Below are 24,045 nucleotides of genomic sequence, written 5' to 3' on the forward strand. Positions count from 1 at the left end.
TATTGCTTAGAATTTTAATGCTTCGAATGTGGAACATAGATGTTTGTCAGTAAAATCTGAAAAGATTTAAGGGTGACTTTTCACTGACATGCAGATAGTTTATGGGAACAGATGGCGTCAGCATTTTTGGAAAGAACATGTAAACATCACATTAGCCCCGGATCCCCCGGCTCTTGGGCTGTAGGAAGGGACACCGACCTCATAAAGGGTGACGACGCATGCTTGGGCCCCGAGTGAAATCGGGTCTTCCACCAGGTGTATGGTGCCGCCCGAGACAAAGGTTTCTCTGTGTGAATAAACTGAGCATACAGTTCAATACATCCGTGTATTTGCAGGGCTATTTAAGGTATTATAAGGTCTGGTACAAAACAATAAAAATGCAGATGGAACTATCAAATTTATCAAGCTGCTACAATAAATCCAGATGCTCTCCAGAGCTGGCAAGGTGATGTCAAGAAAGTTAAACTTGAAGAATGAGACTTGGATTTCTAAATGAGATCAGGGGAAAAAAGAAAGCAGAGTTAATAGGGGAAATCAAGACGGAAACAGTCAACACTCCAGCTCCGTTTGGGAGAGGGCTTAGAAATCAATTCTTCCTGCTTGTTCTAAAATGGTTCTGCCAAAAAAAACCCGACATTGTTACAGACTTTTAATTTTTTTTGGTTTATTCGGTCTTCTTTAAAACAGCCATTGTTAGTTCAACAATCTAATTTTTGGGGTACATTATTGCAAAATGGGGACATAGCTGTGTAGGTTATGCCATCAATATGCCGGTTAATCCTATTTTTCCTTCTACAACACAAAGTATCGTTTGTTAATACCGTCTTGGATCACTTCTATCTGTACGGTTACTTACGGTGAGTGGTACGGACTAAAGGTAGGAGTTTGCTCCCTGGCACAAGTGTCTCTAAACTAAAATAGTTTCCTTACAACATTAGCATTCTGTAATTAAAAGTAGATAAAGGAGTATTTTAGTAGAGTGTCAGGCCGTAGTAAAAATTAGCCTGTCTGAACAAATGTGCACATATACGTAAACACTAGCATGCTTTTGGAAGAATCATATTAATATTCTGTGAAATTAATACATAAATAAAATATGACCTGGGATGAAATTAGCAGTATGTACAAAAAAAAAAAAAAAAAAGAGGAAAAACAGAACCCTTCCCTTCCAAAACCTGATGATTTTTAACATCTTCCAGGCCTATGTTACATCATCCAGAGTGTAAAGGTCATTTCAAAGTTGGAAAACCAGAGAGAATTGTAGGATCCAACTTCCTATAAGAGACAGTGCTTATGAATTTTGAAGATTTATGTTCATTCCAATGTTAATGGGACAACATCCTTTTAAACCTCCTTGGAGAAATATTTGGATTTTGTTTACGAAGAGAAATGCAGCTTCAACACAGTAAACTATGTTTTTGTGTTATTTGAAAATATTAGAAAATAAAAATATTGCAAAGACACAACCTATTACTCCTGGCTGTAGGAAGCTCTCTAGAATTGCAGTTAAGGAATGGAATACTTGAGTTAATACTGTAAATATTTTATTTCTAAGCACATAGTTTTTCTCTGGCTTCATTGTCTTTGGCACGCTTCCTTTCCTGTGTCTCTTATTTTCCCACTTCTCCTTTGTTTCTTAGTTTTCTCTCCTGCCTTTTCTACACCTTACTTTCTGATGATTATAATCTTTCCATTTTTTCCTTCATTTTCAAGGACACTGGTTACGTGAATAACGAACTGAACCTTCTGTTTGAGCCTTTTTTTTTTTTACAAAGTTGGGTTTTTCCTGAACACATAGTCACTCTTCAGCTTAAGTACACACGTATATTACACATCACGCACTTGAAATGCAATCATTGGGATTCACGGAGTTCTGTGAGGCTCAGCATAGTACTGGGGCACCACTCAGCAAGCTGGTGGAACGGTGAGGAGCGAGTCCCATTCCACGACGAGGATCTTGAGTTGCCTCTGGCTTTCCTCACTCCTTCAACCCGATCAGCGTTTTGCGGCTGCTCCGTTTCTTCTTCTGTGCAATCTTGGAGCAACTGTACAAACAGAGAGCCTAAGAGCAAGTTGGGAGCAGGGCTCGGGACAGGCTGCCCTCGTACAGCGTATAGCTTGGTGGTGCGTGTGCTGCTAGGATGGAGGAGACGACGGCGGCAGGGCCAGGGCGGTGCTGGACACGTGCAGGGGCTGCCCCGGTCACCCGTCACCGGGCACACGGGAGCCTCAGGCGCTCTGGTCCACCTGGAGCACTGCAGGCTGCTCTGGCTCCTCATCCGACCGCTCGGCGCCCCCAGAGGCTAGCAGGTAGCCCCCCTCGTAGCGAACCTTCTGGGCCTGTTCCAGGGCCACCGACTCCTCTTCTTCGTCCTCCCTCGCCGTCAGCTCAGCGCTGCCCTCCAGGCCCGCGTTAGCCCCGCTGGAGGCCGGCCTCCCTGCCTCCCCGCCCTCACTCTTCCCCTCCGCCGGGGCGCTGGCCAGGGACGTTTGGGAAAGGCCCTTGGCCAAGGAGCTCTGCTCCTGCTCCTCGGCTACCTGGTCACTGCTCGGTGTGTCCCCCCACCTGCTCTCATCTTCCGTGGGGCTCTCGCCCTCCCGGACCTTCTTTCGAACGAAGGTGAGGGGAGAAACCTTGAAGGGGGACCTTTTCCCCGAGGATACCTTCTGGTGATTGGAAGCCAGGGACTTCTTAATCTTCTCTCTCCTCTCTACAGATACGATCTTTGTCCCCAGCTTGTTCATTTTCTTCTCGATGTTCTGGCGAGAAAAAGCTTTCTTGAGGCTATCTACCTTCCGGAGGCTGGACCTTTTTATTTTCTCTGCCCTACTTTCTTCCAGCGTTTCCTCCGAGCTGTCTTGCAGGGCCTCCTCGTCGTGGGCCGATTCGTCATCTGAGGAGAGGTCCACCGTGTGCAAGGTCTCCTCCAGGGACTGGTTTTCCTGGGCAAGCCCCTCCTTGCCTTCCGCCGGGCCGGGAGCCGGCTCTTTCACGAACACGCTGGCAGGGATCTCATTTTCCTCCTGAAAAGAGGGACAACGTAGGTTCAGGTCAATAACAGGTTTCACAAACAGGCCTGAGCTGCTGCGACTGGCGGCGAGTCTCTCTCTGGCCCGGGGGGCATGACAAGAAACCAAACGTTTGTGGCTTCAGTTTTCTGGAATATGAAGAGTTAATGCTAAGCCGGTCAGGTCATTCCCGGGGCTGGCAAGGCCAAGGGCTGCTCCTGGGGAACAGCCTGCGGGCAGCTGGCAAGGCCTCTATCAGCCACAGGCAGCCGGCAGTGGGCTGTGGTTCTTAGACCAGGAAGCTGCTTAGATAAAGGAGCTAAAGTCACTGTGAACCCAGCAGGCCTCTGTCCTAACCTCCCTCAAGGTCAAATGGCTCGGTTCCTGCCAAAATCCCACTGCAAAAGAGCCTGGTGGCCGAGTCAGGAGATAAAGGGATGGTGGCAAGGCAGAGGCTTGGAAAGTCCTCCCGTAGCCGACCCCATGTGAAGCCTTCCTGGGTTCCCTCCCCAGCCAGGGCTCAGGAAGAAAAGCACGGCCGGCCTCGCGTCTGCTCAGAACCGCGCACTCATTTCTCTGATGACATGACTTCGGAATAAGAGACGCCAGGGCCAGCCCCACGGGGGGCCCCAAGCCGACGCCGCCTGTGGTTTAGGATGCCCTTTGTGGGCCCTGATAAGGAGACGTGGCCTGTCGTGGCCATTCTCCGTGCGGTGAGCAGCAACCCTGAAGCTGCCGGCCACGCGGGGCTTCCCTGGTCAGGAATACTGTGGGCCCGACCTAGAGCATGGAGTGAGGGGCGCTCCGCAGGCGGCCACGCGCCTCTTCCTCCAGCTCCTGGATGCGCAGGCAAAGGTGCGTCCGGCCCTGCGTCCCAGGGAGCAGAGCCCAGACCTTGGCTCGGCGCGCCAGGACAGTGGTGCCCCAGCACGGCTAGGAGGGCAGGTGTCGATTCAGACTTGGCCACACAGCATGGGAATCCCTTTCGTTTTTTAAAGTTTTCTTCGAATGCTGGGTAATGAGAGCCAGCCAGCAAGGCGGCCTCACCTTTTCACGCAAAGAGATGGCACGGGAGAAAGAACGTGGGATGGGGTCTTGGCCGCGCTGCTGAATGGCTGCGTGGCTTTCAGCAAATGACTTAATCTCCGTGGGTCTCAGTTTCTTCCAAATACGAACAAGGGAGTTTGACCCGGATTGGCAGCCTTCAGACTGCACTCCCAGGGGCGCTCGGGGTCCTGCGGGGAGGCCCAGGCGGCCCAGGCTTCAGAGCCTACCCCCACCCTGGCCTCAACCACAGCTTCCGTGTCCGGATCATTTGTGGACTAACCCTCAGGCTGAGAAGTGATCGGATTTTGTGCATTTAAAAGTCTATCTGGGGTCCACACTTCATGTAAAGGTCATGGTAACAGCAACAATTCCCCTTTGTCTTGCAATTTTGATTGAACAAAAAGTAACACTGGGGTTATGATCAAACGCATGCATATTTTTTCGCTTTGTGCTTACAAAAACTAAATGAACGAAGTTCGATATAGGGAAACGTAAAAGTCCCTCTCCTGATGAGCCACTGAACGGTCTAACGGTCATACTCTGCGAAGATGCAGCCCCGGGGCTCCCCCTCACACACACATACTCATACCACAGTCCTTTCCGTAGATTGGTTGGAAATGAAAGATGAAGTCTTGGGTAGAGGCAAACGGCAGAAAATCTGGTCAAATAGGCTCTCTCTTAGAGTAAAGAGATTACAGATTCTGTTTCCCAAAGCTCTCTCCACAACCGCCCATTTCGAATGTCATAGGGAGTGAGTCAGGAACACAGGATAAGAGACAAAGTAAAACATGAAAAGAGGGATCCCTGGGTGGCGCAGCGGTTTAGCACCTGCCTTTAGTCTGGGGCGCGATCCTGGAGACCCAGGATCGAATCCCACGTCGGGCTCCCTGCATGGAGCCTGCTTCTCCCTCTGCCTATGTCCCTATGTCTCTGCCTCTCTCTCTCTCTCTCTCTCTCTCTCTGACTATCATAAAAAAAAAAAAAAATGGAAAGGGGTATGGGATTCCCATGAGTTGTTCACAACACAGTTGCTCCAGGGAGCAACTTTCCTATGTTGCAGGTCTCAACTCGCTTCTGTTTCGCGGGCCTGTACTCTCCACGAGGGTGGCCGCTTTGGTCTCTTGCTCACTGCTGGGCCCAGCAACTGGCATACTTCGTGGCAGCTAAACAGCCATTTGCTAGGCGCAGGCCTGTTGGGTAAGGGGGCTTTCCCAGCAAGCGGCGCAGGTGGCCCTACCCGCTGGGGACTACAAGGGAATGGGCTTAGCTCTGTGTCTAGAAGGAAGTTCGTTGATCACAGCTACCATCGGGAAATGACATTAGGGAAGCGTACGGTCAGGTGAGCCAGCGACGTGTGGGAGGCATACGCTGCACAGGGGGGCAGCTGGCAGATGCTGGGAGATCCACGGAACTCCACTTGTGTGTGTGTGTGTGTGTGTGTGTGTGTGTGTTTTTAAGATTGTCTTCATTTATTTGAGAGAGAGAGAGAGCAGAATAAGAGAGAGCAAGAGAGCACATGAGCAGAGGGGGAGGGAGAAGCAGATGCCCCGCGGGGCAAGGAGCCTGCCTTGGGACTCGATCCCAGGACCCTGGGACCCCGGGACCCTGGGATCGTGACCTGAGCTGAAAGTGATGCTTAACCGACCAAGCCACCCTGGCGTCCCCAAACCCACAGACTCTTTGTGCGATGCTGGGACATTGATACAAGAGCTCTTAGGCCAACTATGGAAATAAACACAGCGGGAGCAGACAGAGTCCAGAATGAGCCGATGTGTGTTTCTAAAGCTAGAAACAAGTGAGACGTGTCTTTTTGACTTAACTGCTTTATGTTTCTTTGTCACTTTAATTACTGGAGCAGCGGTTTGTGTTCTGTCTACTGGGCGGCGTTTATTCTGTGGCTGCCCGGGGCTCCAGTCGGAGGCCAAAGGCCTTCCCTTCACCCAGGAATCTGCGGGTGTCCATGCACACGTGGGGCCTACTTGTCCATTATGTGTCTTTAGAAGCAGAAAGATATGGACACTCCTCAAAATCTCTACTGCTTCCGCAGAGTGCACGCACCATTCTGGACTCTGAAGTGGCTGCTGCGGGGGGAGGGGGGTGATAACCGGCTGGCATTTGGGGCAGGAGATCTTCTGGAAGCGCATGGGCCCCGGTGCCCAGCCCTGCACATGGGCCCTGCCTCCCCCCCCCCACACACACACACCTCCTGGAAACACTTGGCAGCGCACCTGTCTGCAGGTGACGGGCACTTCCCTCCAGCCTCTTGGCCTCACATTTTTGATCTGCCTTAGGAGATGTAGGAATCTCTTACAGATTCCCTAGTGACAGCTCCCTGGGTGGGGGGGGCAAGTCCACGCCCTCGGCCCCGTCACCCCCCCAGTTACTCCTGTAGGCCTCTAGGTCTGCGACCCCTAACGCGGCAGTAGGAACCCCATGGGCCGCGCTGGTCTCTTGGGCACGTCCACCGAGCAGGGCTCCCCGAGCAGCTGCTTGTCCTACAGACTTACTGTCAAAAAGGTCCTGAGCCGTCGCTCTGCAGCTGCTGCGGGTTCTGACTGTTCACAAGAGCCCTTAGGAGTTCTAGGAGAACTAAGGAGCACCCTCCAAGCACACACGAGCGATGGGCTTGTAGCCCAGGATGAGAGGAGGGACGCAGAGAACTCTCGAGGAGGGCACGGTGCTCCTCACACTCTGGCTTGTTTGCTACTTAGATTGGTTCTCAGGAACCAACTGTCCCAGGTGTGCATGTGGATCCCAACGCAGAGAACCTTGCCCACCTGCCGAGGCCCTCTTGGGTTGGAGCTCCTGGAAGCTGATCCTTGCACGTATGCAGAAGAATACGCTTGAGAAGAGAAGGCCACCCTATGACCCGAGTTAGACAAGGAAGCCAAGAGTAAAAGCTTGAACAAGGGGAGAGAAGTGAGCGGTTCGTGCTTGTGTGTCCCTAACTCATCATCCCTGTTGGTAGAAGAAACAGGCTAGGGCTGTCACAATCCCGCAGGGATGTGGTGACATCCGGAAGGGATGGGAGGACCGTAAATCTGTGTCTGTGGGATGCTTTATCCAGTAATCTCTAAATACTAGTTATTAAAATGGAACTATGCCCACCTGACATTCTGATTTATAGGTCTCTTTTACACATTGATGGTTTTCTCCAATTTGTGTTTCTGAGCTATAGATTGCCAAGTGGATAAAGCCATTGATTAGAACTGCACCCCGAAGGCAGCTGTCGGTAGAATCAGCAAGTCATAAGAATAAAATGCATTAGTTATAATCCCTGAGCAGTCTTTCACATTGTGGAGGATTTAAAAGTTTCATTATTTTTCAGTGTTATCAAGGGTTCAATTCTTTTTTAAGATCACACTGGTTAGGTATTCTTTGTTACCCACACACCAACCCCCCTCCCCCAAAACGGAAAACAAATCATTCCGAATTATTTAAAAGCTGATGCCGAAAACCCAGTAAACATGAACTTTGTCATAGCGGGAACAGTATTTGTTTTTTTTTACTCTTTTTGCAATTCGACTCCGTAATTGCTATTATTAATAAAATGAAACCTTGCTAGTCACTTTCAGAAACAGAGCCTCTGCTTCTTTGATTAAAAAAAACAAACAAACAAACAAACAAAAAAAACGAGTTTACACTAAACGATTATTAAGGTACTTTCCAGATCCAAGATATTTGATTTGGTGATATTAATATAAATCCCATGAAAAATAATTAACACAGTGCAGAAGAGATCTCCTAGAGGATTAAATGCCAAACATGTTTCGTGCAAGGATCCAAACTATAGGACCTGAGCAGCTCTGGAGAATGTTTTTCATTCACTCAATTCTAACAGACCCAGATCACAAAACAATGGGGGCGGCAACATTTACGGGGAAGGGCTGCATCTGAGCAACAGTCCAGTTTTTCCATAAATGAGAGAAAGGAATGATTCTTTTGAAGGAACAATAATCAGTTATTCACTTAACATGCCTGAGGCAGTGCTCACATTCAGTAAGTGCAAATAATAATAAGAGCCAGTATTTTGTTTATCTCAGAAACCAAAAGGGTAAGTTGTGCATCGAAACCAATGCGCCATCATGGGGACGTTCATCAACGTGACACCCACATGGTGAGCTGTCACATAAAGGGGCCTTGGATTTTCTGTATTCCCGGTTCTTCGACATCTGTAATAATTTAGCGACTTTCAGAGCAGTGGCTTTGGATAGAGAAAGTAGGGTCTTTAAAAAAGAAATCAGCTTTCAAATAGTCTGAAGATGTTACACTTTTAGCACTTTTCTCAAAATCTGATCTCATCTAAAGAAGCCAAATGATGAATATTTGAACACATTTATAGGCCTGATTCTCCACGAATGTATCCATAGCAAACACCCAACCTCTACTCTTTTCACCCAATTTCACAATTTTATGTGGTTGAAAGTGTAAGCTGTCCATGAGTATGCTCATTTTGTTCCCTAGATTTGAAATCATTCCCAAGCCGCTCTTTCAGATAATCATGACTAAGACCTTCTGGCATAAGAGGCCACCACACCCTCCCGGCCAGTTCCCTGTGAAATTCTAGGCTCTTCAATCAACAGAGAAAATTCCCTTTTGAGGGTAAATTCACTGATTTTCTGTATAAATTCTATTCTTAGGGAAAGGTGGCCCTACGCACCGGCAAAGCAAGCATCAGTCTTATTGTTAGTCTTTCGCATTTGCTTTTTGATCGCCAATCTGTCTGAGTCTTATTTCATTTATACTGGGTCCTATCACAGTATTTTGAATTCCAACATTGACCTTAAGCTATTGTAAAATAATGTAAAAAAGAAAAGCTGCTAAGTTTAACAAGGATCTTACAATTTGTTTCATTGCTCAAAGAGAGATGAACATTCTCCAGTTTTAGATATTCCTGGCTCTAATTTGAGGTAATTGCGAAAGGCACTGGAGTCTGTAAAGCCACAAGGATGTGGTAAGTTCAGCATACATTTGAATAAATAAATAAATATTTAAGATTTTATGTATATTTAAGATTTTATTTATTTATTCATGAGAGACACAGAAAGAGGCAGAGACACAGGCAGAGGGAGAAGCAGGCCCCACACAGGGAACCCCATGGGGGACTTGATCCCAGGACTCGGGGGTCACACCCTGAGCCAAAGGTAGATGCTCAACCACTGAGCCACCCAAGGGCCCCTAAATAATTTATTTAACTTATATTTATTTACTTTTTAAAATATTTTATTTGAGAGCGAGAGCAAGAAAAAGAGCATAAACGGTGGGGAGGGGCAGAGGGAGAGGGAGAAGCAGACGCCCGCTAAGCACGGAGCCTGTAACGCGGCTTGATCCCAGGACCCCAAGGTCATGACCTGAGCTGAAGGTAGAGGTTCAACCACCTGAGCCACCTACGTGCCCAATGAATAATTTATTTTAAATAGGACAAAGTTTGGGGTTTACAAAAATGCTGACGTGTAAGGACCTCGTAGACAAACCAACTAAGCGACCAACCAAACGGCACCTACAGATCCCGGAGGACACAACAGGACTTTACTTACTAGAAACCTAATCCTCTGAACACTATCATACTAAATATGCTCAAGTAAAGTGACAGATTTTCTTTCCTCTCTCTCTCTCTCTTTTTTTTTTTTTTTAATTTTCACATCAATTGTTTTTGTTTTAAATTAGAAAACCAATGAGTTTAGCAAGGGAAAGTCTAGCATGGGGTTCAACTGGACTGAAAATGACAAACTACTTATAGGGTGGTACCTGGTATATTATCTGCCCTCCTTACTCTCTTAACCCACCCTCTGCCACTCTGTGAAAACTACTGACACCGGCAGGGTCTATTTTGGGTAGGCCCGTTGGGCAGAGTCCTTTGCTCTCATGGTGTGTTGGGGACACACTACTGATTTCAATGCGGAAGTTATCGTACAATGTATGGCAGGGAGTCGAAGAGTGTGGGTGCATAGGTGTCTTTTCATAAATCCCATAAGCATAGCTGTTTTAAGATCCCGAGTGGGGTGGGCTCATTTTTTACTCAAGAGCCATATATCGAACCAAGCAGAAGGATGGCCTCCACTCTGTGCCAGGGTTTTTCAGATCTGCCCAGAAAGAGCTTCTACTCCTTGAGGTCCTACACCACGCCAGTCACTTAGCATTCTAAATAGGTTCTTCCTTTTATTCCTCATCCTGTAAGAGAGCTAGGAAAGGAGGCTTCATGTGTAAAAGCACACGGTGAAATCAATTTTATGTTGAGATCACATCCCGGCCTCATGGCTTGCTTACCAAGTAACGTCAAACAAGAGACAGGCGTCTTTGAATCTCAGCATCATCATCTGTGAATTGGGGACAAATGAGATGATGCACAGAAAGCCACTTAGAGCATGCAGGGATTACTAACAGAGCTCAAAAATATTTTGTTCCTATTAATATCCTCAGTGTACAGATGAGAAAACAGAAGCTTGGAGAAGCTACAAAGTGTGCACAAGATCACATATTTGGTGAAATAGTGGTGGTGAAACTAGAATATGAACCGGTGTCTATGGGACAAAATATAGCTTCTCAACCCTGAACCTGGAGCACTTTCCAGCACAAATTAGTATTTCATCCACTGGCACAATTACTGCCGTGGAAACCCTACTTTATGAGAAAGAACAACCCTGCCGCGAAGAGACTGCACCTGTAGTTGTTTGTTTGTTTTCAAAATAATCATCTTACAATGTCTTGAGAGTTGAGGTTACTAATATCCTTCAGGCTACTGATGGGTCGGTCTTCCATGGCTTAGAAAAGGTCCGGTTCCTTGACTTTAGTCCCTTGTCTCCTAAACTGTTCTTTCAAAAAAATAAAAATAGATAAAAATAAAAAAAGTGTCCTGGGGCACCTGGGTGGGTCAGTTGGTTAAACATCTCCTGGAGCTCCCGTCATGATGCCGGGGTCCTGGGACTGAGCCCTGCATCGGGCTCCCTGCTCAGGGGGGGAGCCTGCTTCTTTCTCCCTCTGCCTCTCCCACTCCCCCTACTTGTGCTCTCTCTCTCTGTCAAATAAATAAATATCTTTAAAAAAAAAAGTGTCCTTTGGGGCTGCTTGCTAAGAGGTGCAGAATGGGGCCTGAATCCGTTGCTTTGCATTCTCTTAGCTGCCACCTGGTCTCGAGCACCGCCGTTGCACCCTTCACTCACTCTATGGGAGCTCCTACCATCTCTGGCTACAATTTCACACCTGTCAACCCGATGTGGCAAAACAAGAGACCGTAGTGGGCTCAACAGCGGCCCAAGCCTTTAAGTTCCCCAACCATTGTTGTTTTTTTAAGTCAGATTTAGAATTCTCTTGAATTTTTAGTCACGTAACTTCTCCATCCCTGTCCCCAATATCTACAGAGCATCCGTGGCAAAATGAAACATAAATCGATCCTGACGAATTATGATTTCCCTCCAAGAGGTGCTTCCCTCACCCCCTGATCTAATGGACAGAGGACAAGAGATAATCTCCCTGATTCACATGGGAAGGAGGAAAATTTCCTTTGATGACTCAGATTTAAGCATGTCCGTACAAGTTTGGTTTTGTTTGGAGATCAGTATTTAATTTAGAAATGCCTTGAGAGCTGAGATTCCGAATATCTCTTAGACTAATAAAGTAAGGATCTTCCATGGCTTAAGAAAGGCGCAGTCACTGTATCTCTTTTCGGTTCATCTGGTGCATGAAAAGCTATTCCATTTGCATGACAAGCTAAAAACCGTCTGGGCTGCAAAAGCCTGCGAGGTATAGGAGGACATCAGCTGCCTGAAGCTTTACATCAAGTGCAATTTGGGGAGGACAAAAAAGCAGCCAGATGAGTCTTTCCTTTTATGGCAGGAAGGAGGCTTAGGTTCTAACTTGGCAGAGCAGATTCATTTAGAAAAAAGAAGGCTCCCTCGGTTTAAATTCCAATTTCTAAATCTCCCCTGGGAGATGAAGGCTCTTCTTGTGTGCCTTTCACAATCAAACAGTTGGTTATAGCCTCTCCCATGCACAGCTTTGAAATCCTCCCCTATTCACATGGTCACAGGGAGCCGGCCCCGGGGCAGGGTCGCACTTGCTTCCTGGGCTCCTCCGCAGGCAGGCCTGGCCACGGTCCATGGGGCGGAAGGGCCTCCCCAGTGGGCAGGGCTGCCCTGGGGCTCACAGGTGCCCACGCGGCCGAACAAGGGCCCCACGCAATCTCCCTGTCCCCAGATACCCTCTTGCCACATTAATTGCATCACTGATGCATTAAAAAAAAAAAATTAAGTGGCCTTTTTCTTCTAAGGCAACTACTGAAAAGAGAAAAATATTGAAGACCAGCCTTTGTAACTAGAGCTGATAACCCCGCTCGGATTTCGCCTTCCAGTCGGCCTTTCCCGAGGTGGTGAGACCCGAACCTCCCGCGCCTGTGGGGAGTTTTGCTAGAGAATAGCGAAGACTGCTTTGGCCAAAAGAATCTTAAAGGAAGGGACTAGTTCAAGTCTAAGGGCCAGGGTCTGCAGTACTTGGTCAATGCTTAAAACGGTCCTGAGTTTGACCTCTTGGTTAAAAACAGGAAAACAACAAACAAACCCAACTGACACCATCATCTCACTTGGAAGTCCGCACAGAGTGAATAAACGGCCTCGGAGGGCGATCCCTGGGGGGCTCGGCGGTTTGGCACCTGCCTTAGGCCCAGGGCCTGATCCTGGGGTCCCGGGATTGAGTCCCACATTGGCCTCCCTTTGTGGACCCTGCTTCTCCCTCTGCCTGTGTCTCTGCTACCTGCCCCCCGCCCCTCGTCTGTCATGAATAAATAAATAAAATCTAAAAAAAAAGGAATTAAGAAGTTCCTGATAATAGACTCATTCACTTTCAAACAAAACAAAAACACAGCCTCGGAGTTACCGAGCCCTGTGCAGTTCACAGCTGTGCTCAGAGCCCTGGGTTCCTAATGCAGAAGGACAGGTGAGGGTGGCCAGGGCATGTGCACCTGCTCGCCCTCCCCTCCTGTGCCGGACACATCCAGGTGGCCCTGGCCTGCTACGCCTGGGGCCTGGCCCTGTGTGCAGGTTCCATGCACGGACTGGTGCTGCCGGCAGGTGGGGATGGTGGGCGGGGACGGCAGGTGGGGAAAGGGCGTCAAGGGTGCAGTCCTGGCAGGTGGGGACGGCAGGTGGGGCAAGAGAGGATGGCAGGCAGGGATGGCAGGTGGGGTTGGCAAGTGGAGATGGCAGGTGGGGAAGGGGCATCAAGGGTGCAGTCCTAGCAGGTGGGGACGCAGGTGGGGACAGCAGGTGGGGCAGGAGAGGATGGCAGGCAGGGACTGCAGGTGGGGCAGGTGGGGTCGGCAGGCGGGGAAGGCAGGTGGGGCAGGTGGGGATGGCCAGTGGGGACGGGGCGTCGAGGGCGCGGGCCTGGCAGGTGGGGACGCAGGTGGGGACGGGACGCCGAGGGCGCGGCCCTGGCGGGCTGGGGGGCGGGCTGGGGGGGTGCCGGGGCGGCGCGAGGACTGACCTGGAAGACGAGCACGCGGAAGCGGCGGCGCGCGAGCAGCCGCGCGTGCTGATGCTGCAGCCGGGCCACCTGCGCGCCCCGCCGCTCCACGCGCTCCCGGACGGCGCGGGCCTGGGCGCCCAGCCCTCGGGACTGCCGCAGGAGCCCGGCCACCGCGCCGTCCGTGGCCGCCTGGCGGGCGCAGAGGTCGCCCAGGTCGCCGCGCACGCGGCCCACCGAGCCCTCCAGGCCCGCCTGCCGCCGCCCGAGGTCGCGCTGGCCCCGCCGCACGGCGTCCAGCATCCCCGCCAGCTGGTGCAGCAGCGCGAGCACCGTGCCCGCGCCCACCTGCGCGGCGCCCACCTGCGCGGCGCCCACCTGCGCGGCCCCCGGGGCCCCCGGGCGCGGGCGGCGGCTGGGCGCGGGCGGCGCGGGCGCGGGGCCGGGGCTGGCGGGCCTCTCGTGCCACGGGGCGGGCCCCGGGTGCCGGCTGTCCTCGGCGGCGGCCAGATGCTCCCCCATGGCGGGGGCTCCGGGCGCGGGGGCTCCGGGGCGCGGGGGCTCCGGGGCGCGGGCCTGGAGCGCAGGGCGCGGGCGGGCGGGGGCTCAGCCCGGCACCAACTGGCCGGGGCGCGGCCTTCCCGCGGCTCTTAAAGGCCCTGCTGGGGGGGGATGGGGGGGCGAGGTCCAGGCCGGGAGCCGCTCGGGCTCCGGAGCATGCACGCCCTTCCTAACCCGCTCCCCTTGGCACGGGCCCTTTCCTGCAGGCTCAGCTTTGCTTTCCTAGCGCTCTCTCCCTTCAGAAAAGCGGTTCAGGGCCATATTTCCATCATGACTTCATCCAGAGGCGGAGAGAAACACGCTGGTTTGGCTCAGCTCCACAGCCTCCAGTTGGCTACAGCGAGTAAACTTTTCTCTGGCTGTTGTGCTCAGATGCAACACAGAGCGCCTGTGCGTGTGCCTGTGGCTGTGTGTGTGCGTGTGTGTGTGTGTGAGAGAGAGAGAGAGACAGAGAGAGACCTGGCTGCTGTGCTGCAGATGCAACACAGAGCACCTGTGCCTATGCATGTGCCTGTGTGTGTGTGTGTGTGTGTGTGTGAGAGAGACCTGGCTGCTGTGCTGCAGATGCAACACAGAGTGCCTGTGTGTGTGTGCGTGTGTGTGTGCATGCATGCATGTGTGTGTGTGTGAGACCTGGCTGCTGTGCTACAGATGCAACACAGAGTGCCTGTGCGTGTGCCTGTGGCTGTGTGTGTGCGTGTGTGTATGTGTCTGTGTGTGTGTGTGTGACAGAGAAAGAGACCTGGCTGCTGTGCTGCAGATGCAACACAGAGCGCCTGTGCCTGTGCATGTGCCTGTGTGTGTGTGTGTGTGTGTGTGTGTGTGAGAGAGAGACAGAGAGAGACCTGGCTGCTGTGCTGCAGATGCAACACAGAGCACCTGTGCCTATGCATGTGCCTGTGTGTGTGTGTGTGTGTGTGTGAGAGAGACCTGGCTGCTGTGCTGCAGATGCAACACAGAGTGCCTGTGTGTGTGTGTGCGTGTGTGTGTGCATGCATGCATGTGTGTGTGTGTGAGACCTGGCTGCTGTGCTACAGATGCAACACAGAGCGCCTGTGCATCTGCCTGTATGTGTGTATGTGTGTGCGTGCGTGTGTGTGTGTGTGTGTGTGTGTGTGTTCCTGGCCACAAGTTCCAGTAACGGAAAGTACCATTTGCATCTTCCCTGGAAGGACGGATGGGCTGCAGGAGGAAGGGTGTCCCCCCCAGAGGGGCCAGGTCTACACCAGCACCCGCAGCCCAGCTGGGCTTGTGAGTTTCCGATTTCCAAAGGAACGGAAGGGACCCTGATAAGGACGAGGGAAACAGCCCAAGTCTTACCACTCTTGCAACTGGGAGTGCAAAGCAAGTTGAAAGAGCCTGAATTTCAGGAGTGTGAGAACACCCAATGCTGTCATGGACAGGTCATAGTGTAATACAAGGTGAATTTTTGACTATTATTATTATTTTAGATATAGAGTGTCTTTTGAGAAGTAAAATTGAAAAGGGGAAAAAAAAAAGGAACACGCTCCCCCCTCCAAAAATAAAAAAGTGTAGTCCCTTTAAGAACCTTCCTGCTGGTTGGCTGTAGCTGCTTCTGCCCCCCCATACCTCTCTCTGCGAGTCATTTATTGACACGCGCCCCGAAGTGCACGGCTGCGGTGGAGCTGGAGTTCCTGGAGGGCTCCTAATGTTTGACATTTCCAAATTCCTGCTCGGTGAAGTGGCACACCTGTTCTGAAGCACGGCCCTCCTCAGGGAGCCCTTGGGACCTGGGCTCCCGTCCTCAAATGGCTTCACATGCGTGAGCTGGTTTTTTTTTTTTTTAATTTTTTTAACTTTTATTTATTTATGATAGTCACAGAGAGAGAGAGAGAGAGAGGCAGAGACACAGGCAGAGGGAGAAGCAGGCTCCATGCACCGGGAGCCCGATGTGGGATTCGATCCCGGGTCTCCAGGATCGCACCCTGGGCCAAAGGCAGGCGCCAAACCGCTGCGCCACCCAGGGATCCCGCGTGAGCTGGTTTTAAATGCGCCCAGGCTCTCAGGGTGCCTCGGCAGGGAGTTTGTAACAGGCCTTCTCTGGACGGTCCTGAGATGACGGATGCCAGCTCCTGCGGGGTCAGGGATGGATAACGGAGAAGCACTGTTCTTCAAGGGCAAAAAGCTCCACGCAAGCCAATCAATGGGCAGGTCATTTGTTGTCACATTTATTGAATTTGTGAGTCCCCGCTCTCTGCTTAGTTCCAGGTTTGGTGAACTATTCAGGGGATATTAGGGAAGCATGATCGGAGACTGCACCTGCTGCTTAGGGAGACAAATTGAAGATATTTACAGAGACCCCTAATTTCCTCAGATAATTGGTACCCCCAAATCCACTCAAAATTAATCTTTTAAAATAGGGACAGTAAAAGTGAAGACATCTGGTCAGGACTTGATCTTTAAACAACATAAGAAAATCATAAAGTGAATTTACCTTACATTTAACAAAATTTAGTTGGTCAGTGATGTGTTAAATATCAGAACAAAGGATGAATCGAGTGTTGATTTTGAGAAGCATAATTTTCGAACACAATTACACGGTATCATGATACAATGTCCTTTTACGTTTGACTTCTGTGGGCAAATCATAAAAAGGGTCATTATTGCAAAAATATTTGAGGGCTTCATCAGTTTTCCAAGAGCCTCTCTTCAGTTTTGACATTCAAATCATTCCCTTTTCAAGCACTTATTGTGCCATCATCTACATGGATTTTTTTTTTCTTCTTCTTCTTCTTCGAATGTTAACTATTCCAGCTGCAGATTCTCATTTGTCAGAGGACTTGTCCATGATTCAAGGGTTTCTTTAACATTACCTTCATCAACTTCATGATTTCTTACGTATTTTGAAAGATTTCCAATTTCACATTATAATCACTTTGCCCTGATTTTGCATTGATTTGCATTGATTTTGCATTGCGTTGTTAAGTACTGTACCATCAGTTAGATGAGTGGAGACACTGGAGACATGAAGTTGGGTGGGGCGGGGGGAGACAAGCTCGTCGTTAGATAGGGTGAAAGGTTTGCACATGGGCTTATTTATTTTTTAAAAGTAATTTTGAATGACTCAAGTAACAACCGTTGTCTGTTGCCGCGTAACAAACTGGCCTGAAACCCAGTCAGTGAAAACAACAGCAATCAAGTTTTAGGTACTTATGATTCTGTGACCGACTCGGCAGGGCTCGCTGAGAATGGGTCATCTCTGCTAGGTGTACTCACTCGCCTGTGACGGGTTCCGGGATTGTCCCAATCATGGGTCTGTCTCCTTAGCCGGAGTGAGTAGATTGCTGGAATTTCTCTCTCCTCTGTCTTCACACTCCAGGGACGCCCCTCTGATCTTCCTAGTAGGGAAGCCAAACTTCTTTACATGCTGCCAGGGATTCCCAGGGATTGGAAGCAAAAGCTTCAGGATCTCCGAAGGTGAGGCTGTGGAGCTGTCCCCTCGTCACTGCCACCGAGCTCCTTTAGGTCCAGGCAGGCCACAGACCAAGCTCAGAACCAAGGAGGCGGGAAACACACTCTCCCTCTTTCTGCGGGGAGCAGCAGAGTCCCATGAAAAAGGGCAAGCGTCACGGGGAGATTGCTGTAGCCATCTTCAGAAACCGCCTACCTCAACACGAATACGTTCTTCTTTCAAAATACTATTACAAATAAAGCTGGAGGCCCTTTCCGTCACCATTTTCATCCCATTCCCTCTCACCTCTTGTCAGAAATAGTGATATTTATGGATCTGGAGTATATCCTTTGGAAATTATATATTTTTTAATTTTTAATTTTTGGAAATTATATCTATATGTGATCCTAAGTGAACAGTTTTATGGTATTATGTCATTTGCTTTCTTGCACAACCTTATAATCCACAGGCCCGCTGAGAAGCGGTATAGTGAGGATCTCATAAGAGACTGCGACAGAGACTAAGGGCATCACGAGTTTGTACAGGTGAAAGAGGCCATAAGAGAAAGCACTGTTGATGGGTTAGAATTTGAGGTCATCCTGAGTAGCCACACGCACCACCATTTCGCTGACCTAACATTGAGTCTTATTTCCATCTGGGAGAAATTAGTGAAATTTGACAATCAACTCCTAGAAGAAAAATTAATAAATTTTTAATTGAAAAATTAAATCTACTTATTACACACTATGTGTTCCTTAGAATCTAGGTAGTAAGGGTTAGACTCGAGACAACGGCAGATACGAGTCTCCTAGAGATTTTTGACCATGTGAGAGTGACGGGTTTAAGAACTGGTGTGGCAATGAATTAGGCAGGTGGATAAATATTGGGTATGGACCTCTGGGTGTGGTGCTGGAATGGGTCGCCACGAGAGCTTTCATCACAACAGGGTATGGTCAGGGCTCTGAATGCTCCAGCTGCCCACCTGCTGCCTGCGGTGACCAAAGCTCTCTAAATTATATACGCGCAGAGGCCATTCCAGGAAAATCCTACTTTATTACTGGCTAGGGCATTGGTCTCAAACTCTGTTTCCCATTTTGGATCATTAGTAAGTTTTAGTTAATCCTGCGGCATAATTTCTATGCCAGAGACAGCTCAGTGAGCTTCTTGGTTGGCCCTTTTTCATTTAAACACATACAGGAATCCTGAATTCTTGGTCTTACTGTTGTGGCAGTGATTGGAGTCCTGGAATGATGATCCCTTTAGAAAAGAAAGCCCTTCTCCTCAATGGCTAAAGAATCAGAAAAGCTAAGCTGGCCACTCCATGTGTCTTCCCCTATGAGCCCCGTAGGGGTATTCAGAAGCCTTCCAGAGATTGAGTTGCCTCTCTCGAGCGGGAGGTCATGTGGTTCTATTAACCACATGGAAAAAAAGAACATGACTTTTTTTTTTTTTTCCCAAGGAAAGAAGAGGAGAAAAAGAAAACAAAGGAAAAGGAAGGTGTCTTCCAGGAGGAAGAGGAATCTTTTCACCTTTTTATTCTTCTCAGTGAAAACTCTTTCCACCACCCACCGCATACTGGTGAGGTCTCCTTATGTGGTCTCCTGGCTAAGATGCAACTCTCCATTGATCTTTTTTATTAATGAAAGTCTTTTGAGCAGATAAACTGACAGTTGTTTGTTCTGGACTATCTTCTCAAGAATGTAGAGCGAATGGCCTTGGAAAGCAGAGCGGTGGCAGAGGCTGGAGAAGGAGCAGAGGCTAGGATTATTTGATGTCCAGGATAATAAAGGTCATGATTCCGTCTTGGGCAAAGGTTGGGCGGATTGTCTGCAGCCTTTTATAAAAGATTGGAGTTTCCTAAACTTGGGGTTCTTCCCCTGTGATGCCAATCCACAGCCTGTGTGGGACGCACCTCTACCCACCTCTGTGTCACCCCCGTGTGACTTGAGGAGGGGAGGGAAAGGGGACTGATGGGAACATGAAATTTATTTGCCTGCCGTGCCCTGAGTCATAGTCGTCGTGTCTGAGCCGGGAGTCGAGTACCTTCTGCCGTGAAACTGGCAGGTTATCTTCTCTATTTGTGGAGGTGAATGATCACTTGACCTCTCTGCACTGCATCCTGTTGCAGGCTCAGATGAAAGCAAGGGTATGGTTTGCAGAAGGCCTGACAGTCTTACCTTTCCTTTACCCTTTGCCAAGGCAACGGAGAGGAATTGAGTGTCCAGACACCAGAAATATTCATAGAAATATTAATTAACCAGGAATATTAATATTGAAAAGTACTTGACTACAGGACCCTCATCTCTCCCAACCAAAGTCCCCATATAACCTATCAGTGATGTCAGCGTGACATACAGCAGCATATAAGGAGATCCTGTACAAATGAGCCATGACACATGGATAATGCGTACCGTGCCCAAAAGAGGTAGATTCCGCTTCTCTCCCCTGAGCTGCCATTGAGGGAAGGCCACAGTTTTTGGAAATTCTAGAGGGGCTTGCATTCTCAAGGACCTCCCCCCCAGCCCCACCCCACATCTCAGACTCCCATTTCCCGGCGTGCCATTTTTGTAGGACCCCATGCCCGTCTGGTTGTGAGCTAAGCCCCTGCTTTAAGCATCACAGAACTTACACAAAGCATTCGCCAGGGTAGCGCATGTTTATGAAACTTCAGGGTCACAGTCAGGAAGATTTCTGACATCTTACTGTTTCTTCTCTTCCCAGTTTCCGGTCTTTCTGTTTTCTCCCGACCTCTACTTTCTGTTTCATGAAAGGGAATTTTACTCAAATACTGGCTCTTGGGTTTTATCCTCTGCCTCAAAAAGATAGATCATTGTTATTATCATAAAAAATAGTTTCCTATTTTCCTAAGAAGAATTCTGGTGCCAGCTAAGGTTAACTAAAAATTTTTTTTCCATCTTGTTTTGTTGTCAAGATCAAGGGCAGGGAGATGATTTGGAACATTGTTTATTCATCATTCATTCAATCAACAAACATGCCCGAGCCACAGGCAGGTACTAGGAATATAAACAGCAAACAAGACACAAAGTCCCTGTTTGTCTGGAGCCTGTGCTCTGAGGTGTGGGAATGGAGACGGATGATAAATAGAAATACAACGTAATGTCAGACAGTGATAAGTGCTGTGAAGACAAGTAAAGCAGAATAAGGGCTGCGGAGAGCATAAGGGCCTCATCCTGGGGTCGTCGAGGCAGCCTTTGCTACAGGGTCATTCAAGCAGAGACACGTTGCAGGAATCCAGGTGAGAGGATAGGGCCTTCCTCTGCAGTGACAGACTGTCCTTAACACAGAGATGATGTCTGGGTGGGCATGCGCACCCCCAGCCTCAGAGGACGCTTCCCGGCAGGTTCTCAGCAGGGCGTCGACGGGTCGGCAAGCTCTGTTGGGTGGATGGAAGCAGAAGTGCTGTGGGCCCTTCGCAAACGCTGCCCTTCAAAGGACGGGCTGGGCGCTCCACTGGCCCCTGCGCTTCTCCTCCTTCTCCCCCCTTCAGTGGATAGAAGATCCAACATGAAGGCTCTTTCTCCTCTTTTTTTGCTCTCTGATAGCTCTCTCCCTGCCTCCCTCCTTCCTTCTCTGTTTCTCTCCATCCCAGCCCAGGTGATTTCCTCAAAAACAGAACAACGGTCAAGAGCATAGACTCCCAAACCAGACTTCCCAGGCTCAAGTTCCACCAACGTTGTGTGACTTTGGCCAAATTGTGTTTCATTTCTAGGCCCCAGGTTTTATTTATTTTTTTTTTAATTTTTTATTTATTTGTGATAGTCACAGAGAGAGAGAGAGAGAGAGGCAGAGACATAGGCAGAGGGAGAAGCAGGATCCATGCACCTGGAGCCTGAGGTGGGATTCGATCCCGGGTCTCCAGGATCGCGCCCTGGGCCAAAGGCAAGCGCCAAACCACTGCGCCACCCAGGGATCCCTAGGCCCCAGGTTTTAGTATAAAAATGTAGATAATAATAATTCTGATCTTGGGGCACCTGGTCACTCAGTGGTTGAGCATCTGCCTTCGGCCCAGGGCATGACCCTGGGGTCCTGGGATTGAGTCCTGCGTCGGGCTCCCTGCATGGAGCTTGCTTCTCCCTCTGCCTCTGTCTCTGCCTCTCTCTCTGTGTCTCTCATGAATAAATAAAATCTTTAAGAAATAATGATAAAAATTCTGATCTTATTGTTGTTGATCTTATACGTTGTTAGAAGGATTAAATAAGTTCCTATTTGTGAAATGCTTGGGTTTGGCCTGTAACATGTATGTATGTATTTAACACATGGAATAAATAAAAACTCTCAACGCAACTGTCTAGTTTAGCTTCATGGCTTTGAAGATGTGATGTGATTTTTTTTTTTTCAAAAATATGTTCAGGTTCTGTGTTGCAAATGCCACGTTCAAAAGTAATACTTGTTCTGTTGGCCCCGGAGTTGCTCATTCACTCGGCCCTTCATGGCCCAACCCAGAGGAAATGTGCGGAGGTGCCCCTGGCCTTCCTACAGAAAAATAAGTCAACGACTTCAAGTGAGTTGCTCCATGTAGTGCTCCACGTAGACTTAGGCTCCCAGACAACGGACACACAAAATATACATCAAGGTTATTACCCTGGAGAAGTTCAGAGTCTTGGGAAAAGCGAGATTAATTTACAAGAAGCAATTAGAAGACAATAGAAGGCAAATACCTAACGGAGCCGTGACAGGGGTCCCTTCTCAGTCTCAGGAAACCCTTCGCCTCACAATCAGTGAGGTGTTTGCTTTTCTCATTACTGAGCCCCAAAGCAAACAGGAAGTGAGGCAAAGAGATTTAAATTAGATCGGGTAACTTAGTAATAATGCTTCTAGAATGAGCTTCTGCTGCATGTTGTCTCAAGGTACTAGACGACCTTGAAAAACAACAGTTGAAGGAAGTGGGCTGGGGTTCCACGGTTGTTTCTGCCCTAACTGCTGTGGGGGGGACACAGTGCTGGGGACGGAGCAGCGAGGGGAGCAGATGAACTTGGGGCTCTCCTCCTTCCTCAACCAGACAGGCCATCTCCATCTCCCCCCGGTTCCCTTCTTCCTTCCTGGGCTTCTGCTGCCCTTAATGGAGTCTTCAATCTTCCCCTGGGAAGTGAATTCTAAATTCCCTTCTCACCTGATTCAGAGTTCAATAGGACTTGTTTTTAGTTCGTTGAGGTCTATTTTATGAATTTGTTCCTTGAAGGCTTATGACGAATAATCGAACGTGAAGAAGCCATACGATGTTCTTCCCTGTTTCAGCAGACACGCAGAAATCAAGGGTAACAACAAAACCTTCTTACTCTGTCTTAAAAGGAAGTTATATTAAACTGAAAGCTGTAAAGAAGGAAATTCCAAAACCCTTTTGGTAACCAAGTCTGGTATTTGTCAGGAAATTCTTCTTCATAGATGATTTACATCCTTGTTGCAGAAATATAAGGCCATTTCCTCTCATTCTGTTCTGCTTTCTGAGTTAATAAACAACCACATAATGGATTTCTATAAATTACCTATTAATTATATTCACGTAACTTCTACGTATTCATGTTAAAATTTGGATCCTTGCTAAAACTGAGGCTGAGTCTATATAGAACCCATTGGGAGAAACGCTCTTTATCAAAACTATTTTGGCAATGCAACATGTCTTAGCAATAAAATATTTTTGTCGGGAAGGGTGGTGGCAAGAAATACTTAACAATTAGAAAGTGCTTGAACTATCTTGATTATCTCTGAGTGCTAAAAATGTGTGATTCCAAATTCCTATCCCTTTGGGCTCACATTTGTTGGCCTCAAAGAACTGTTGTCTTAGTTGAAGCCATGGCTCTGTTTTCAGTTGAAAAATAAATACTGAGTGAGCCCCAAATCCAGGTAAGCAGGATAAGTGACAAGCGCAGAGGGAGGAAGTGTTTGGCTGGTTGTCCTCATGAGCTTTATTAAAATATATTTTGAGCCTCTCTTTCTAAAAAAATTTAGGCTGTTGCACAGACACAGTCATAATATCAGGCCTGGTTAGTGGCAAACATGATGGAATGTATTATAATGCAAAAGGGGCTTTGAGTCTTCAGGCCTCACTTTCCTCATTTGTAAAACTTGTCTGCTTGATTTCTAAAGCTTTTTCTAATGATAAAGTTCTACAATTTATCAAATGCTTTAATACCCTTTTGCAGAGTAATTTTGCCAGCATTGTCTTAGATTCTCAGTTTCAAAAACAATACACACAAACAAACAAACTCATGGGTCTGGGGCATCCCCAGTGAGGGGGCTGGTTACTCTGTCCCACAGCCCTGTGTCTTCCAATGGAGGGACATTGTTGCCCCTTCCTCCTCCTGGGGGTGGGAAAGGGCCTGGATCAGGCCTGGGGTCTCGCTTTGTGGCTTGGAGCACAGGTCCAGTTCCCCCATGCCCACCCCTTTGCTCTCAGAGGTGAGCAGCATTTGGCATCCAGGAGGCTCCCTCTCTGCCCATGAGTCCTCCGGGGTGGGGTACATGGGTCCCAGGTGCTGACCTCTGACCTTTCCTAGCACTCCCAGCTGCCTTCCCTGCCCACCTTATATCTCAAGTCCAGT

General features: G+C 48.8%; 1 protein-coding gene across 1 annotated transcript; it reads right to left on the reverse strand.

The window, feature by feature from the left end:
- Positions 1-644: 644 nt before the first annotated feature.
- On the reverse strand, positions 645-14,251 carry CAVIN2 (caveolae associated protein 2). Its single transcript, XM_041737247.1, has 2 exons — positions 13,534-14,251; positions 645-3,024 (listed from the first exon to the last, which is right to left on the reverse strand). The coding sequence occupies exons 1-2, from the start codon at positions 14,032-14,034 to the stop codon at positions 2,230-2,232; spliced, it is 1,296 nt and encodes a 431-aa protein (XP_041593181.1). The 5' UTR covers positions 14,035-14,251; the 3' UTR covers positions 645-2,229.
- Between the last annotated feature and the right edge of the window lie 9,794 nt (positions 14,252-24,045).

Source organism: Vulpes lagopus, chromosome 22 (assembly GCF_018345385.1).
Source record: "Vulpes lagopus strain Blue_001 chromosome 22, ASM1834538v1, whole genome shotgun sequence".
NCBI lineage: Eukaryota > Metazoa > Chordata > Mammalia > Carnivora > Canidae > Vulpes > Vulpes lagopus.

What these genes read in the sequence shown, in the direction of transcription:
- CAVIN2 (XM_041737247.1), bottom strand. Translation starts at nt 14,034, where the DNA reads ATGGGGGAGCATCTGGCCGCCGCCGAGGACAGCCGGCACCCGGGGCCC. An exon ending in TCCGCGTGCTCGTCTTCCAG is followed by an intron (nt 3,025 to 13,533) that starts GTCAGTCCTCGC and finishes CCCTCTTTTCAG; the next exon opens with GAGGAAAATGAGATCCCTGC.